General features: G+C 46.0%; 1 protein-coding gene across 3 annotated transcripts in view; it reads right to left on the bottom strand.

Moving 5' to 3' along the window:
• Positions 1-18,797, bottom strand: part of DOLPP1 (dolichyldiphosphatase 1) — a 65,438-nt gene that overhangs the window by 39,627 nt on the left and 7,014 nt on the right. For all 3 annotated transcript variants that reach the window (XM_056538779.1, XM_056538781.1, XM_056538780.1), the window contains exons 2-7: positions 10,204-10,304; positions 10,031-10,115; positions 4,946-5,045; positions 3,423-3,521; positions 3,208-3,336; positions 31-120 (exon numbers count right to left, since the gene is read on the bottom strand). In XM_056538779.1, the coding sequence (XP_056394754.1) occupies positions 31-120; positions 3,208-3,336; positions 3,423-3,521; positions 4,946-5,045; positions 10,031-10,115; positions 10,204-10,304 (604 nt within the window). The remainder of the gene's footprint in view (positions 1-30; positions 121-3,207; positions 3,337-3,422; positions 3,522-4,945; positions 5,046-10,030; positions 10,116-10,203; positions 10,305-18,797) is intronic.

The raw sequence follows: 18,797 nt of genomic DNA, 5'->3' as shown, positions 1-18,797 counted from the left end.
ACTTATAAATGCTATACTTGGCATATTTACCTGGCTTCTGATCGAGTGACTGTGTATTCAAACCACAGGATATTGGGAATTAGACTGGTGTCACGGATAAGAAAAAATTCTGAAATTGGCCTGCAAGAAAGAATAGAGCAATATATTGTGTTAGGACAGAAACTCAAGAAAGGGGCCTATGTGATGGAAATGTGGAGCACATTGATGACAGCAATACGAATGGATACAGAAACAAGCAAGGATTTACACACACTAATATATGTATTCCTCTATAGCAGTGGTCTCAAACTGTGGCCCTCCAGATGTTGCAAAACTTCAACTCCCAGCATGCCCGGACAGCCAACGGCTGTCCGGGCACGCTGGGAGTTGATGTTTTGCAACATCTGGAGGGCCACAGTTTGAGACCACTGCTCTATATTACTGCAATGGTGTATGACTGGCAGCCCAGAGATTGCATACAGCTCATATGGCCCCTTACCTACCTGTATACAGTGCAAACATTCTGTGTATATATACTCTTCTACATCACACAGATTCAGCCCTGTGCCACCCTATTGCAGTAAAGAGGTAACCTTACATGCAAAAGGGAGATCCTGAAACAGCTTAAAGTGCTCACTGGAGTGTAACTATATTGGATGGACAATCACTTCTATGCTGCAAATTGGGGGGGGGGGGGGGTTCACCTCAATGTAATATGCACCACCTGGATTTCAGAAGAAACCTGCAGACCGCAGGATAAATAGCGATCCTCCTGGCGCTCTCCCGATGATAATTTTTAGAAACTGAATCGGACAATAGAAATTAATAAAAAAATTAATAGAAATTCAGTTGGGTTTCTAAAAATCATCATCGGGAGAGCGCCAGGAGGATCGCTATTTATCCTGCGGTCTGCAGGTTTCTTCCGAAATCCTTCTGACCGTCCTGAAGATTTCAGTGACGGGCACGATCCAGGCAGCACCCCCGGCTACATACCCAGGGATTGGGTAATCAAGCTTCAGTAGGTGTTGTGGTCTGAGCTTAACACCATAAGGTTAGCACAACCCATCGTTGCTAGTGGTAACTTCATGTACACCAGGGTAACGGCACATGTTTGCGCTTTTGTATCTTTTTTTTCATATACTACATGCAGCACTTGGAGGCAGTCATATACAGTGACCCCTCGACCTACGATGGCCCCGACATACGATCATTTCAGCATACGATCACTCTCAGAGGCCATCGCATGTTGAAGGCAGCATCAATATACGATGCTTTTGTATGTCGGGGCCATCGCATAAACGGCTATCCGGCAGCGCAGACTGCTTCAGCTGGCACCGGATAGCCGTTTACGGTGCCCGGTGTGGTCCGCTGACGATCACTTACCTGTCCTCGGGGCTCCGGCGCGTCTTCTTCGGGATCCCCTGCATCGTCGCCGCTCTCCATCGTCGTCATCACATCGCTGCGCACGCCGTCCCGTCATCCAATAGGAGCGGTGTGCGTAGCAACGCGATGGCGGTGACGGAGAGCGAGGATGCCGGGGAAGCAGAGGCCTTGCCGGAGCATCGGGAATGCGGCGACATCAATGGACGACGACATCCCGGGCAGCGGTGACGGTCCGGAGCGGCGGGGGACAGGTGAGTACAACTACCTCTAACAGTGATCTTCAACCTGCGGACCTCCAGATGTTGCAAAACTAAAACTCCCAGCATGCTCGGACAGCCGTTGGCTGTCCGGGCATGCTGGGTGTTGTAGTTTTGCAACATCTGTAGGTCCGCAGGTTGTAGACCACTGTCCTATACTTTACATTGCACAGATCCCTTAACATACAATGGTTTCAACAAACAATGGTCCGTTTGGAACGAATTACCATCGTATGTGCAGGGACCACTGTATTTTAAGGCTATATTCAAACTGCTACTGCACCCCCTCAAGAACGTCCGTCAAACGCTTTTTTTTTATTTATTCATTTTTTATTGTTTTCCGAGTTTGACGGCCGTCATTTTGATGGGGGGGCAACAGCAGGTCCCGATGGATCCAATTATAGTAAATGGTGTCTGTCGGGGGCCGCTGTTTCTCAGCGGAAGTAAAAACAAAGATGACCCAAGCTTCTATTTTCCCCCCGTGTCCTAACGGTAGTGTGAATGAGGCCTAAATTATATACATGTATTACTGAGATCTCAGTCTGAGAGGCCAGAAGCAGACCACTTCACTGACATGACAAGGAGACTCTGGTCTTCCTACTGATCTCTAGTGATACAAGTTTAAATATATGACGGCTGTGCAATAATCCATAATAATCTGATAATCCTGAGATATTCATCCTGGATTAACAAATCCAGTCTATGTAGCTGTTGTCTAGTAGCGGCAGGTAGTTCTGTTTTGAGAAGAATACTGTGAAATCTCTGCAAAAGACCCCCCCTTGTTAAGACCAGGTTTCATTTGATGGATTTTCAGTCCACTATACATTATGTATAGTGGCCATTTTCTTTGAGAAGACCATTTTTTTTCTATGGGATTTTTGGGTGGTCATTTCAGAGAGATTTCACTGCATCTGCAAGAACATATCAAGGGAAACTGCGGATGAGCAATGAGAAAGGCTCACAAAGCTAAAACTAGAGATGAGCGAACTTACAGTAAATTCGATTCGTCACGAACTTCTCGGCTCGGCAGTTGATGTCTTTTCCTGCATAAATTAGTTCAGCTTTCAGGTGCTCCCGTGGGCTGGAAAAGGTGGATACAGTCCTAGGAGACTCTTTCCTAGGAACGTATCCACCTTTTCCAGCCCACCGGAGCACCGGAACTAATTGACGCAGGATAAGTCATTAACTGTCGAGCTGAGAAGTTCGTGACGAATCAAATTTACTGTAAGTTCGCTCATCTCTAGCTAAAACCTTGCATAATGGCATTAATGGATGTTGGATTTGGAGTGCTGCTTCTTATCTTTATTCCTTGCCTTTATAAATTGTTGCCCAGGTCTGGTGCGGCTTGCAGCTATATGTTCTTGTAGTTTATCCTATGCTGCCGTTTTCCTCTTTTTTTATTTATTTTTTTTTTATTTATTTATTTATTTTTATTATCCAAAAGGACAAGCCATTATTTTTTCAGAGTAAAACTTTGAGTCATAATCCACCACTCAAACCATTCAATAGTCAGAACCCTGTGTATCAGCCTTTTCCAGTGTGTATAATGCTTATTTTATAGATTAAAAAATAAATAAAAAAAACTTACCAGGAAGCAATTCTAGGGAACAACGGTGTAAGAATCTCCTGTGTGATGGCAAACCAAGCTATAGCCAAGATACTTCCTGCCACGGCTCCGTACGTGACCTGACTCCAGCTGTGATACATTAGATACACTCTGGTAAAAAATGAATACAGAGATTATTATACAAGAAGCAGCGCTCAATACTGGTGGAAAACATAGTAAAAAGACATAGTACACACCGACTATACGAGACTAGACAAGCTGCTGTTAGGAGACAAAGTGACAGTACATGGCGCCAGAGCAAGTCCAGGAACCGAGCATTGTTTGTCTGGTGCATCCTGAAAGGCAAAAGCACAAGATGAAGTCCGATGAGTGTAAAACTGTGCAAAATCGTGCAGAACCCTGCATAAGTATATACAGTGGGGCAAAAAAGTATTTAGTCAGCCACCAATTGTGTAAGTTCTCCCACATAAAAAGATGAGAGGCCTGTAATTTTCCATCATAGATTATAACCTCAACTATGAGAGACAGAATGAGAAAAAAAAAAAATCCATAAAATCACATTGTCTGATTTTTAATGAATTTATTTGCAAATTATGGTGGAAAATAAATATTTGGTCAATAAAAAAAAAGTTCATCCCAATACTTTGTTATATACCCATTGTTTGCCCCATTCCTCCATGCAGATCTCCTCTAGAGCAGTGATATTTTGGGGCTGTTTAAGCATTTAGGTGCCGAATTTAAAATTGATGTTATTTTGCAGCACAATGCTCGAGATAGATTATATATTAACTTCATTGGAGCTACACTTTAAAGTGTAAGTGCTATCTGGCAGCTAAGAGAAGCCTATACACTATACCAGCGTTTCCCAACCAGGGTGCCTCCAGCTATGGCAAAACTACAACTCCCAGAATCCCCGGGTATGCTGGGAGTTGTAGTTTTGCCACAGCTGGAGGCACCCTGGTTGGGAAACACTGCTCTATAGAGCATTGTGAAAAGCTTTGATCTAATATCAGGTTTCCTTCATACTAGTAGACTCTCTTTTACAAACAGATGTTCTTGAGTCTTTCAAGGTGAAACCAGCTGACCACCAATATGGCTGCCAATGCAGTCCCTAACTATTGGAAAGCTGATAAAGGTCTTATTAAAAGGGGGTTCATAAGTTTGGCCAAAATAGTCACCCCTTAAAAAAATATAAATTATAAATAAATGTCATAGGATAGTTGGAAGAAAAAAAAGGACTCTCCAATCTTTTTACTATGTGCCAATAATTTTAAATTTTTTTTTTCACTTGTACCATTAAGAAGCTTGGTGTGTGGAGAGACAGTTTTACCAGCTCCTTTTCCCAGGTATCTCTGATCAGGGTGAGATCTGTTTACTGCCTCTACTGGTAAAGTAGTCATCCACAAAAACCCCTAAGGCTAGGTTCACACTGTGGAATTTCTGGGCAGAATTTCTGCCGGAGATCAACCCGGCGGCACTAGGACCGCGCGGACTGCATTGACGTCCCCATAGATGTCAATGCATTTTTTGAGCAGATCTCCTAAAAGATCCACCCAGAAATGCCTTGCCGTCTATGGGGATGGCAATGCAGTCCGTGTGGTCCTAGGGCTGCTGGCTAAATCTCCGGCAGAGATTCCATAGTATGAACCAAGCCTAACTAGCTCCACTAAACATGTGCCACACATATGGCCAACGTGAACTTTCTCAAAAGTAATCATGTGCAACCTGCCAGACTCAATATACTATTAATGTATCTCACCTTAAGTATAGGAAGAGGAATGAATACACCGAGAAGAACCACATGAACTGTGAATGACTTGAAGGTAACCCATACTCTGTGGTGACTGTTGTATGCGTTCCTGTGAGAAGAAGGAAAGTAACCAAAAGGGAAACGCAATGAAACAAGTTTAGATATACAATTAACCTGAACTTATGAACCCAACCCCAAAACAACCCTTATCCAACCCTACACATTCTGCCCCATGCCCTAACCTTTCCCCTACAGACTAAGGCTGGGTTCACACTACGGAATCTCTGGGCAGAATTTCTGCTGGATATTTAGCCGGCGGTACTAGGACCGCGTGGACTGCATTGCCGTCCCCATAGATGTCAATGCATTTCTGAGCAGATCTCCCAAAAGATCTACCCAGAAATGCATTGCTGTCTATGGGGACGGCAATGCAGTCCGTGCGGTCTTAGTGCCGCCGGCTAAATATCCAGCAGAAGTTCTGCCCAGAGATTCCGTAGTGTGAACCTAGCCTAACCTTATACACCATAGCGCTACTGACCCGAACCCTACCAACAACTCTTATCCTACTCTTATTGATTGTGATTAAGTGATCAAGAGGATTTGTTTTATTTGAATCTGATATATGCTTTGTAATTCTTAAAGGGATTTGCATCGAGGGGGCGGGGCTATGACGTCACAAGCTCCCGGCGCATGCTCCAACGTTCGGAACAGTTTGTTCCAAACGCTGAGCAGCGGAGTACCCCTTTAATTAACCCCTTTATTGCTGAACTTGCATGTGACCTTAGTTGTACTCTTGTAAGAAAAGTCTTGTAACCTCACCAAAAATGTAAGAATTTAGTAAGAAATTTAGCAAAAAAAAGGAGATAAGAATCTATTTCCTGACCTGAGAAGAGCCAGAAGGTGTAAAGGACAGAATGATCATTTTTTAGAAAAGGTGTTAGTCTGGGGAAGTTTGAGCGCACACACTCAAAACTTTTAAATAGGGGATGATAAAGCTTTTAGTTTCTCTTTTTTTTAACCCTTTCACATATGTAAGGTGCATTGTATATATTCCCGTATATCATGCCTTGTATGTAAGAGGTAAGCACTTGTAATAATGTATGGCCTATGCCGGGCAGAGTGAGCATCAGAAAGTTTTATCCAAGTGTCACGTGGTTGATTCTCTTCTGTCATTCGGCTGAATTCACTGTCACCACTCACAGCATCTACCTCATATCACAAGGAAGAGACACCTTGTAAGAGTAGAAGCGGCCTAATCTATTAATTGTGACCTTAAAGGGGTTATCCAGGGAAAAAAAATGTTTTATATATCAACTGGCTCCAGAAAGTTAAACAGATCTGTAAATTACTTATATTGAAAAATCTTAATCCTTTCAGTACTTATGAGCTTCTGGAGTTAAGGTTGTTCTTTTCTGTCTAAGTGCTCTCTGATGACACATGTCTCGGGAACCGCCCAGTTTAGAAGCAAATCCCCATAGCAAACCTCTTCTGAACTGGGTGGTTCCCAAGACACGTGTCATCAGAGAGTACTTAGACAGAAAAGAACAACCTTAACTTCAGAAGCTCATAAGTTCTGAAAGGATTAAGATTTTTTTAATAGAAGTAATTTACAAATCTGTTTAACTTTCTGGAGCCAGTTGATATATATATTTAAAAAACAAAAGTTTTTTTCCTGGATAACCCCTTTAACAGACCTCCTAATCCAAACCCTACTATCTGAATCCTACTTCGAAAAGGATCCATTCACACCCCATCTTACCCACACACTGCTGGAATACGTCAGCAACCTGTCAATGTTCTGCTGATGACCATGGCAGAGTACTCCTGGTAATCCCACTGAGTTTAATAGAATTCATTTCTTCTATGGTCTAGAGTAGAGATGAGCAAAGTTACAGTAATTCGATTCGTCACAAACTTCTCGGCTCGGCAGTTGATGACTTTTCCTGCATAAATTAGTTCAGCTTTCAGGTGATCCGGTGGGCTGTAAAAGGTGGATACAGTCCTAGAAGAGAGTCTCCAGCCCACCGGAAAGCTGAACTAATTTATGCAGGATAAAGTCAGCAACCGTCGTGCCGCGAGGTTCGTTCAGAATCAAAGTACTGTAACTTCGCTCATCTCTAGTCTAGAGTTATCAAACTGTATGAGAGAAAATCTGGAGTAATTTTTCCACAGTAACCAATCACAGCTTTCCTATCTTTTTACAAGTTCTGGTAAAGTGAAAGCGGAGCTGTGATTGGCTGTTGTGTAGGAGAAAATCTGGAGAGATTTTACCACAGTTTGATAAATCTGGGCCTATATTCGGTCCAATTCCCAATCGTATACTTTTCCTGTGCGGGACTGAAAAGCTCAGCGGGATTATGCTTTCTGGCGTAGAAAGGTCTGCGGCACCACAGATACACACAGGACTTCCACTACCAGCAACCGAGAACTGAGCCCAATCAACCCCTGGGAACTTTAAGTGGAACTGAGGAAGGCAGTATGCCGAAACGCGTTGTCCCTATTATACCGATTAAAATTTTTACTGTCCTGTGCTGCTCGAGTCTTCTCTTCATGACCACAGTTGTGCAGTGCCTCCGCTAACAGTTTTTTTTTCACCGTATTCACCTATCGCTATTCTCTGTTAACATTACTGTGGTCCGATACCAGCAAGAGTGCAGCAGCCAACAACCGCATGTATTTGGGAGTGGAGGTGTCTTTCTTCTAGAAAACATGATTATGCGTTTACAGGCATGGGACTCCTTACCCTTATCTCTAGCGGGTAGGGTTAATATTTTTAAGATGATCTTCCTCCCAAAAATTCTGTATCTCTCATTTGTCACCTATTGCCCCCCCCCCCCCCCCAGGTTTTTTATTTTATTTTTTTAAACTGCACATGGCTCTGAGATCCTTCTATTGGCAGAATAAACCTCCGAGATTGGGGCGGGCACTGCTCCAGGTGCCTAAACAGCGGGGAGGTCTTGCTGCTCCTTGTATGCATAACTATTTTCTAGTTTCACAGCTGGTGTACGCGGCCTGGTGGATTGACCTGGATCGCTCTAATGCCTTCACGGCTCTGACAGGGGCTCTCATAGGTTCCTATAAAACACTGACTAATGCATTGTACAGGTATGCTTCCTCTTCATCCTTGCTGGCTCCTATTAAGATGGTGGTGGCGGTTTGGTCGGTGGTTTCTGGGCGCTTTCTTCAGCCGGTGGTTTCTTCCCGAGCACCCCTGTGGGGTAATCCTCATTTGGGGAACACCTGCGGGAGTTGAAGGCAGCCGGGTTTTGGAGCTCTCATAGAATTAAATTTGCTATGCACTTGTTTGGAGAAGACTGTTTTTCCTTCATTTGCTGACATGAGAGACCGTTTTCACGTCCCTCTACATTACAGGTATCTTTAGTTGCGACATGCGGTTTCCGCAGTGTTTGGTTCGCTGGAAGTTACCCCTGTGTTCAATGATTTGGAGTTGCTCCTGGGAACCGCTAACCTGTTTAGGCCTCTCGCTCAGAGTTATGCTTTGCTGCAATCTGTGGGTCCAGATCCGTTTGCTATTGCGCAGCTGAAATGGGTCGAGGATGTTCCTGGTCTCTCAGAGGACATGTGGACGGAAGTGGTTAAGACGTATTATCCTACGGTGGTTAGTGCCCGAGATATGCTCATTCGGTCCAGGTTTGTTCTTCGTTTGTATTATACTCCTGTTAGACTGCATCGCATGGGGGTCTCGGGGTTGGATGTTTGTTTCAGGTGTGGGAGTGAGAGAGGCACTTTTTTGCATGCGTTGTGGACTTGTTCCTGTGTTGTACCAGAAGTCTGTTTGTTGGGAGTTATCAATGGTTTGGTAATAGGCTCCTATAGGCGCGTATTGATCCGCTTTCTCCTGTTGTGCACGCAAAGTCACAGTGATTGCCTGGAAGTACCCGTCTTCCCCCTCCTCTGTCCCGGTGGATTGCCTTAGTAAATAAATATGTCCCCCATCTACCATGCCCTGTACGTAAGTCGGAGATGCCCAAAATTTTTTTGAAAGTTTGGGTGCCGTGGATGTTGTTGGATGTCTCTACAGATCCTCCGGTCCGTGAGGCCTCCCAGTCTTTAGAGTAGTTACTTGGATGAATGGTGAGCTCCTATGAAGTGTTCTGGTGTGTACATGAATGGTTGTGTCAGTGGTTGTGGTGTTACTATGTTGGTACACCTCACACTCCTACCTATACTGTTGTATGATCTTTAGAAAATGGATTGCTCCTGTTTCCTTTTACACCCTGTCTTATTGACCAATGGTTATTTTGGTACTGGCGGGGGTGGATCCTCTTGGGGTTGTTTGAACTTTATGTTGTTACATTTATTTGAAAACTAATAAAAATATTTAAATAAAAAGAAGAAGAAGGAAAAAAAAAAAGCTACACAAGCTTGGGATATTTTTTTTTGACCAGTTTCTGACATATTGGCAAAATAAGATATGAATGGGCACTAAGGCTCCTTTCACACTATGAATTTCTCTGTTTACAAACTTCCGTCACATGTTCCGTCACTACAGCTGCAAAACCCGGCCGTTACAAAACCCCTGACGGCCGTGACTAAATTGCATTGCAGCCTATGGGGTTTTGTAACTGCCCGTTTGGACCCGCATATGCCCGTAATTCATTACGGGCTTTATACAGCGACGGGACATAGTGGCGGAAAAATTACGGCATGCAATAATTTTTCCGCCACGATGTCCCGTCACTGTATAACGCCTGTAATGAATTACGGGCATATATGGGTGCAAACGGGCAGTTACCAAACCCCATAGGCTGCAATGCAATTTAGTCACGGCCGTCAGGGGTTTTGTAACGGCCGGGTTTTGCAGCTGTAGAGACGGAACATGTGACGGAAGTTTGTAAATGGAGAAATCCATAGTGTGAAAGGAGCCTAAGCTGTTCGGGCTGTCCAACATGATGGCCCTGGTGGCCCTAGCTTGGTCCCTGTCACAAACTGATTATAAAACTCTATACTGTAATTCTATCTTGTGTTCTACTGAACCTGTATGCATGTTTTCTAAAGGCAGAATTCATGACAGGGTAAGCAAAGCTTGTCAATTCTGGTCTGATCCCATAAGAGCAGAAACCACCCACTTACCTTCACATGGACGTGGCTCTCTTACAATGTTCTTTATTAACCAATTTACACCTTCATTCATTACCAAGCCCCCCAGAAAGGAAATCTGGAATATAGAAAGACAATGAGACCATGACGCGGAATCCATCATTATCACCTGACAGTAATTGGGAAGGGGTTTGATAGGCTCTAACCGTGTGAAGTTCTCTCTTGAATATGATAAGAGTCACAAAACTGATGAGAATGACCACTGGTCCCAGGCTGAGGTAGGCCAACAGCTGCCCGTAAACGTCTCCTAGAGGAAGAGGAGCACAAAAATATAAGTCAATACAATGGTAGAGGAACATAGATTTGGGGAAAATCATTTGAAGGCATCTATAAGATGTCAATTCTAGATGAAAATGCCACTTAAAAAGGAGACAAACTTTGTCATATGGGACAGAGGGGGAGTTAAGCATTCCCGTCTATGAATATGTGATGCCACCATGCATTACACTGACACCACAGAATACTACATAACAGATGATTGTCAAGGATTTCAGCTGCCAGACCAACTGGGTGTGAATGTCAGAGAGGAGCCATTCTACTGGGAAACTCCCTTTAAAGGGGTACTCTGGTACTAGACATCTTATCCCTTATACAAGGGATTGCGGGAGGTCAGACTGCTGGGACCCCCACAATCTTAGGTCCGGGACCCTGGAATTTTGAACATTTATGTTCAGAACGCCAGCAGTGCTAGGCTTCAGAGCGGCCCGGGGTGTGTCAGCCACCTCTTTGGGCTGTGGTCGCCAGGAATCTGGCATGGAGCAGAGATCGCTCTGTGCATGCGGATTACTATGGTGCCAGGTAGGAGATTGTGGGGGTCCCAGTGGCTGGACCCGCGATCAGACACTTATCCCCCATTCTGTGTACAGGAGATAAAATGACTAGTAACATAGTACCCCTTTAAGCCTTTTAAACCCACCAGAGACAGGGTGTATGCTGCTTAAGAAACACTTCCTGCTTTAAACAATATGGGGGTAATGCTTGAATGACTAATCCAAATAGGACAAAGGGCATCTGTTTTGGGGCTTAAAGGGGTACTCCGGTGAAAATTTTTTTTTTTTTTATTTTTTTTTTTTAAATCAACTGGTGCCAGAAAATTAAACAGATTTGTAAATTACTTCTATTAAAAAGATCTTAATCCTTCCTGTACTTATTAGCTGCTGAATACAGCGGAAATTATTTTCTTTTTGAAACACAGAACTGTCTGCTGACATCTTGAGCACAGTGCTCTCTGCTGACATCTCTGTCCATTTTAGGAACTGTCCAGAGCAGCATATGTTTGCTATGGGGATTTCCTTTTACCCTGGACAGTTCCTAAAAATGGACAGAGATGTCAGCAGAGAGCACTGTGCTCGTGATTCAGCAGAGAGCTCTGTGTTTCAAACGGAAAAGAATTTCCACTGTAGTATTCAGCAGCTAATAAGTACAGGAAGGATTAAGATTTTTTAATAGAAGTAATTTACAAATCTGTTTAACTTTCTGGCACCAGTTGAATAAAAAAAAAAAAAAAAGTTTGTCACCGGAGTACCCCTTTATTAAAAGGACAAATTTAAAACCCCTGAATAAAAAAAAAATATATATATATAAGAAAATAAAAAAACAGACTAATAGAATACGTGGATATTACAGAGATACGTCCTCCATTAAGGACTCCCTTCTATGAGCTAGAACAGAGATCCCCTCTCTTCAAGCAGACCCCACTTTGGCCTATCACAAGTCAAGCTATCCTTGTATTACACGCACTGGGGTCGCTGGGAGTGGGACCCCGGCAGATTAGCCAATAGCCCTGGTGGCAAAATTTTGAGCCATGATGTCTCTGATTAGGAACCCCCTTTAAATCCTCTGTTTAGGGGACCCCTCTCCATCAGCACAACATGTCCTACTCGGGTAGTAAACATGTAATTGTATTAACAAGGTGACAACTACATGGAAACACCCCTCCCGAGTCCAGCAGGAATGAGCGCCCCCTTAAAGTGGTTCTCCGCCCCTAGACATCTTATCCCCTATCCAAAGGATAGGGGATAAGATGTCAGATCGCCGCGGTGCTGCTGCTGGGGAGCCCCGGGATCCCCGCTGCGGCACTGCGCTATCATTACTGCACAGAGCGAGTTCGCTCTGTGCGTAATGACGGGCGATACAGGGGACGGAGCCGCGTGACGTCACGGCTCCGCCCCTCGTGGCATCACGGCCCGTCCCCTTAATGCAAGTCTATGGCAGGGGGCGTGACGACCGCCGCGCCCCCTCCCATAGACTTGTATTGAAAGGGGCGGGCCGTGATGTCACGAGGGGCGGAGCCGTGACGTCACGATGCTCCGGCCCCTGTATTGCGCGTCATTACATGCAGAGCGAACTCGGTCTGTGCTGTAATGATAGCGCGGTGCTGCAGCAGGGATACCGGGGCTCCCCAGCAGCGGCACCGCGATAAGGGGATAAGATGTCTAGGGGCGGAGTACCCCTTTAAGGTCAGATATCCTCATCTGAAAGAACATTTTTAGTTAAGTCACCGGCGCCATGTAAAAGGGACTTCTTTAGTTTCAGAGTAGAGGAAGAGCCTCATGAATTATTCAGTCCGTCAGTTTTGCTGAGCCATTAAAAACCACATGAAATATTCAGGGAAACCACAGAGCAGAAGAAGCCAGATGAGAGAGATGTGGTCAGATACGGTCTGTGGAGGAAGAGGTCAAATCCAGCATTAAGGGGGGTTCCCTATAAGACAGTAGTTCCTCCATAAGGAGCAGATGGATGTATCAACAGATCAGTCTGGGCCGGTCAATGAACGCAGGAATTAAAGGGGCTGGCTGACTAAGAGAATGCATAGTCCAGTGGTCTTCAACCTGCGGACCTCCAGATGTTGCAAAACTACAACTCCCAGCATGCCCGGACAGCCGTTGGCTGTCCGGGCATGCTGGGAGTTGTAGTTTTGCAACATCTGGAGGTCCGCAGGTTGAAGACCACTGGCATAGTCTATCCACAGTATAGGTGATAGGGGTATGATCACTGGGGGTCCGACTACCGGGGACCCCCACCAATCAATAGAACAGCGGCAGCGCATGACACTTGTGAATGGAGTGGTAGTGTCGCATAGTACAGCTCTCTGCTATTGCAAAACTACAACTCCCAGCTGGAGGCACTCTGGTTGGGAAACACTGCCTTAGACCATGTATATTGCAGCTGTCACACAAGCACACTACCACTCCAAGTGCCCCTTGGTAATAGTGGACCCCCAGCAACCATACATTTACCACCTAAATCATGTTAGTGGGCCAACCCCTCCAAGACCAGACACAGAGGAATGATGGCTAAATGGGTGATCAGGGGGTTTAGTTGCCCATGTATAAGGAGAGGTCAGAGGGATAGCCCTTAGCCAAACCAAGCGTACCTGTATAAGGAGAGGTCAGGAGGGATAGCCCTTAGCCAAACCAAGCGTGCCTGTATAAGGAGGGGTCAGGAGGGATAGCCCTTAGCCAAGCCAAGCGTGCCTGTATAAGGAGAGGTCAGAGGGATAGCCCTTAGCCAAACCAAGCGTACCTGTATAAGGAGAGGTCAGGAGGGATAGCCCTTAGCCAAACCAAGCGTGCCTGTATAAGGAGGGGTCAGGAGGGATAGCCCTTAGCCAAGCCAAGCGTGCCTGTATAAGGAGGGGTCAGGAGGGATAGCCCTTAGCCAAGCCAAGCGTGCCTGTATAAGGAGGGGTCAGGAGGGATAGCCCTTAGCCAAGCCAAGCGTGCCTGTATAAGGAGGGGTCAGGAGGGATAGCCCTTAGCCAAGCCAAGCGTGCCTGTATAAGGAGGGGTCAGGAGGGATAGCCCTTAGCCAAACCTAGCGTGCCTGTATAAGGAGAAGTCAGGAGGGATAGCACTTAGCCAAACCTAGCGTGCCTGTATAAGGAGGGGTCAGGAGGGATAGCCCTTAGCCAAACCTAGCGTGCCTGTATAAGGAGAGGTCAGAGGGATAGCCCTTAGCCAAACCTAGCGTGCCTGTATAAGGAGAAGTCAGGAGGGATAGCCCTTAGCCAAACCAAGCGTGCCTGTATAAGGAGGGGTCAGGAGGGATAGCCCTTAGCCAAACCTAGCGTGCCTGTATAAGGAGAGGTCAGGAGGGATAGCACTTAGCCAAACCAAGCGTGCCTGTATAAGGAGGGGTCAGGAGGGATAGCCCTTAGCCAAGCCAAGCGTGCCTGTATAAGGAGAAGTCAGGAGGGATAGCCCTTAGCCAAACCTAGCGTGCCTGTATAAGGAGAGGTCAGGAGGGATAGCACTTAGCCAAACCTAGCGTGCCTGTATAAGGAGAAGTCAGGAGGGATAGCCCTTAGCCAAACCTAGCGTGCCTGTATAAGGAGAGGTCAGAGGGATAGCCCTTAGCCAAACCAAGCGTGCCTGTATAAGGAGAGGTCAGGAGGGATAGCACTTAGGCAAACTGAGCGTCCATAAATAGGGGAAGGTCAGGAGGAACCTTAGTTCTTAGGCAAACAGAGTGTACATACGTATGGTGAGGTCAGGAGGGATACTTAGCCAAACCAAGCGTGCATGTATAAGGTGAGGTCAGGAAGAATTGCTCTTAGCCAAACCGAGCATGCATATTTAAGGATAGGTTAGAAGGAACAGCTCTTAACCAAAACGCATGTTCATACATATGGAGAGGTCAGAGGGATAGCCCCACCATGCATGCGTATGGAAGGGTGAGAAGGAAGAGTTCTCCTCAGTTATATGATGTATAAGGCCAGCGCCAGATACCACTTCTCTCAGGAGAATCCCGTATGGAGTGCAGCATACACCATATTTCAGTGGACCTCATGGAGAACTTATGGGGACCTCTTGATCCTCTTGAATATTGAGGAAAGGCAAAGGCTTGTATGGTATATAAAACAACTTGCTGGATTCTCTTTCGGAGATAAGCAGCACCAGTGAATCCTGGCAGCCCCTTATCTTGCTTCTATCGAAGTAACTAGCGCTCTTGGTCAAGCATTATTCGTTCCCTTCCGCCACTTTCATGATCCCACCAATTCCGCTGTGTGGACTCGGATCACACACGTGTTATAATACAAGGACAGGTACAAGTGCTACTCTGAACAAGACACATTGCTATAATGCCATAGAGAGGAGTAAGTAACAGACACCATCACATGGGGCTGGAATGATGCTTTACAGGATTCTATGGTTTTCTAAAAATATATCCTTTAGATAAAGGGGGTTGTCCTATGATCTAGGCAGATCTGGCTGCTGATACCCCCTCAGAGATCCGGAGTCTTATGGGTGACGTTGGAAAGCATCACCCATAGACAATAAATGGAGCAGCAGTGCACATGCGTGACTGTGATCTGTCATGGGGGTGTCCTCCAGTCAGACCCTCGCACAATCATACACGTATCCCCTATACTGTGGAAGTGGGTTTAAGTGGTACTCCACCCCTAGACATCTTATCCCCTATCCAAAGGACCCCAGACATGCGGTGCACGGGGCGAATTTCGTTCCGTGCCGGATGACTGGTGATGCGGAGGCTCGTGACGTCAGGCCATGCCCCCCTCAATGCAAGTCTATGGGAGGGGGCGTGACGTCCGTCACGCCCCCTCCAATAGACTTGCATTGAGGGGGCGTGGTCATGATGTCATGAGCAGGGCACGGCCGTGACATCACGAGACTCCGGCTCTGCACCCGACGCTTTAAAAGGATGCCGGGTGCAGCAGGGAGATTGCGGGGGTCCCCAGCAGCAGGACCCCCGTGATCACACATCTCATCCTTTGGATAGGGGATAAGATGTCTAGGGGCGGAGTACCCCTTTAAGTCTTAAGCACAGCTCCTTTGAAGAATTGCAACTACTTATCATCTGCACCATTCTTTAGGATGCGTTTACAGTCACTATGGAATTTACTAGCGGAAAAATTCTGCTGGAAGTTCTGGGGCAGCAGACTCCCATTGTTTTCAATAGGATTCTGCTTTACTGTGCACACCGAATTTCGGACTGATTTTTTTTGGAACCTTGATGGAATATTTCCGGAGAGTCCGGAATGTGAAAGCAGCCTCATGGTGTATAGCAATGTGTACCTCCAGCTGTGGCAAAACTATGACTCCCAGCATGCCCGGACAGCCTTTGGCGTTCTGGGCATGCTGGTAGTTGTGGTTTTTCAACAGATGCAGGCACGTGGTTAGTAACCACTGGTGTATAGGGTAGTAAAACAAATGTTTGATAGAGAGGAGTACAACCCCTGCAAGCTTACTTGTAGTCAGTCTCCATGGAGACACATAGGTCTGCATAGGAGCTAGTTCTCATGATTGGCGCAATCCGATCCATCGGATACTAATATGGATGGATGATAAGCTGTAATTTTTAGACAACCGCTTTAATGTAGTAAAACAAGACAAAATAAAAAAAAGCGAATTTATTTTAAAAAAAAACAAACACAGTACCACCCCTGTCCCCAGGTTGTGTGTGGTATTGCAGCTCAGTTCAGAAGAGCAGAGTTGTAATGCTACACAAACCTGAGGACAGGTGTGGTGCTGTTTTTTTAAAGAAATTTGCCCTGTTTTTATTTTATTTTTTTTTATTTTTTTTTTTTTTTATAAATCCTGGATAACTCCTGCGCAGGATCCTGCGCAGATTTGATGCGATTAGAAGCTGCGCTCAGTCATTTAGTATACATTGAAATCTGCAGCAGAAAATCCTGCGCATCAAATCTGTGTAAGTGTGAACGTTCCGTTAGGGTACGTTCACACAAGAGGACCCACAGAATATTTTACGCTGCAGAACTGTCGCTGAAGGACCCCTGCATGGTGGCTTTACATGTGCCTGCTCGGAGCGGCAATACGCAGCTACGAGCAGACACACTGCGATGTGCGAGTTGCCGTGCATGCGCGGTGTACTCGCACACATCGCGCCGTCTCCCCCTGCTCCATGAGCTAGGCCGAGAGCTGCAGCAATGTGTGCGAGTATACTGCGAATGCGCACTGCGACTTGCACATCACAGTGTGTCTGCTCGTAGCGGCGTATTGCCGCTCCGAGCAGGCACATGTAAAGCATAAAATACGCTGTGGGCCCACAAATCTGCACAGTATTCTGTGCAGATTGGATGCGCGGGATTTCAAACTGTGTTCAGTTTACATTGCAATCTGGTGCAGAAAATCCTGCGCATCAAATCTGCGCAAAATACTGTATGTGTGAATAAACCATTAAGGTGCATTCACACACAACGGATCCGCAACTGCAGATATTACAAGGCAATAGTTATGTACTTTTGACAGCTTTGTAAAATCCACAATTGCATATCCAGTGTGTGTAAATATGTACCATAGGGTACGTGAAATAAGGTTTTCTAAACCAGAGAACCCCTTTAAAGGAGTAGTCCAGTGGTGACTCAGTGGGGAGCAACTTGTCCCCTATCCTAAGGATAGGGGATAAGTTGCAGATCGCGGGGGGTCTGACCGCTGGGGCCCCCTGCGATCTCCTGTACGGAACCCAGACAGCCCGCGGGAAGGGGGCGTGTCTACCTCCGCACGAGGCGGCGGCCGACACGCCCCCTCAATACAACTCTATGGCAGAGCCGAAGCGCTGCCTTCGGCAATCTCCGGCTCTGCCATTGAGATGTATTGAGGGGGAGTGTCGGCCGCCGCTTCGTGCGGGGGTCGACACCCGATATCTGGGCGGAGAGCCGGGGCCCCGTACAGAGAGATCGAAGGGGGCCCCAGCGGTCGGACCCCTCGCGATCTCAAACTTATCCCCTATCCTTAGGATAGGGGATACGTTTTTCACCACTGGACTACCCCTTTAAGTATTACTTGTACACGGCTGCACAGCACAAACGGAAAAGTGTCCCTGGCAGCTGACTGATAAGACATGACTTCGTTACAAGTCTCTTTCCTTCTTGTGCCATAAGATAGCCAAGAAAAGAAACAGAACTTGTCCCCTCCGTCCCCGTCTCATACTGACCCCTCCCAGGTTATTTACCCATGGACAGAAGGTAAATTTGCCATTCAAATCCCTGTGTTGGTTTAGGACAAGCTATGGAATTACTTTCCTATTATAGGTAGAGAAAGTGGAGGACCGCACCTGGTCCCGGCTGCTTTGCAGGTGATCGTCTGGATAACCAGTCCAAAATATCGACATCCAAGCAAAATTGGTCACAGCACAAAAAGCAGCGGCCTCCAATGTGAAAAGAAAGGAGGAACACTTAAGTAGATAATGGATAACTGGTACCCCAAGACCAGAATGATGAAATAGGGCCCTTTGGTGTATATAATTGAGTATACAGTGGTCCCTCAAGTTACAATATTAATCGGTTCCAGAACGACCATTTTATGTTGAAACCATTGTATGTTGAGACCAGAACTCTATGGAAACCTGGTAATTGGTTCTAAAGGCACCAAACTGTCATCCAAAAATAGGATTAAAGAAAAATAAGTAGATAACTAATATAGATAAAGCAAATCCTTACATATAAAAGTAAGAAAGATCTGCTGGGAGCTGTAAATCACTGTCTATGTCAGTGTTTTCCAAGCAGGGAGCCTCCAGCTGTTGCAAAACTACAACTCCCAGCATGCCCGGACAGCCAAAGGCTGTCCGGGCATGCTGGGAGTTGTAGTTTTGCAACAGCTGGAGGCGCCCTGGTTGGGAAACAATGGTCTATGTAGAGGACGGCAGCTTCTTCAGGGTCCTGTACAGTACACGCAAAGTCAAATGGAGCCGCCCTCACCTGGTGTCCAAAGGAGCAGGTAACCCTGGTACAGGTAAAGTGTACAGAACATGTAATACC

This window comes from Hyla sarda, chromosome 9, assembly GCF_029499605.1.
Source record: "Hyla sarda isolate aHylSar1 chromosome 9, aHylSar1.hap1, whole genome shotgun sequence".
NCBI classification, from domain to species: Eukaryota; Metazoa; Chordata; class Amphibia; order Anura; family Hylidae; genus Hyla; species Hyla sarda.
This window is presented reverse-complemented; position numbering and strand designations above follow the sequence as displayed.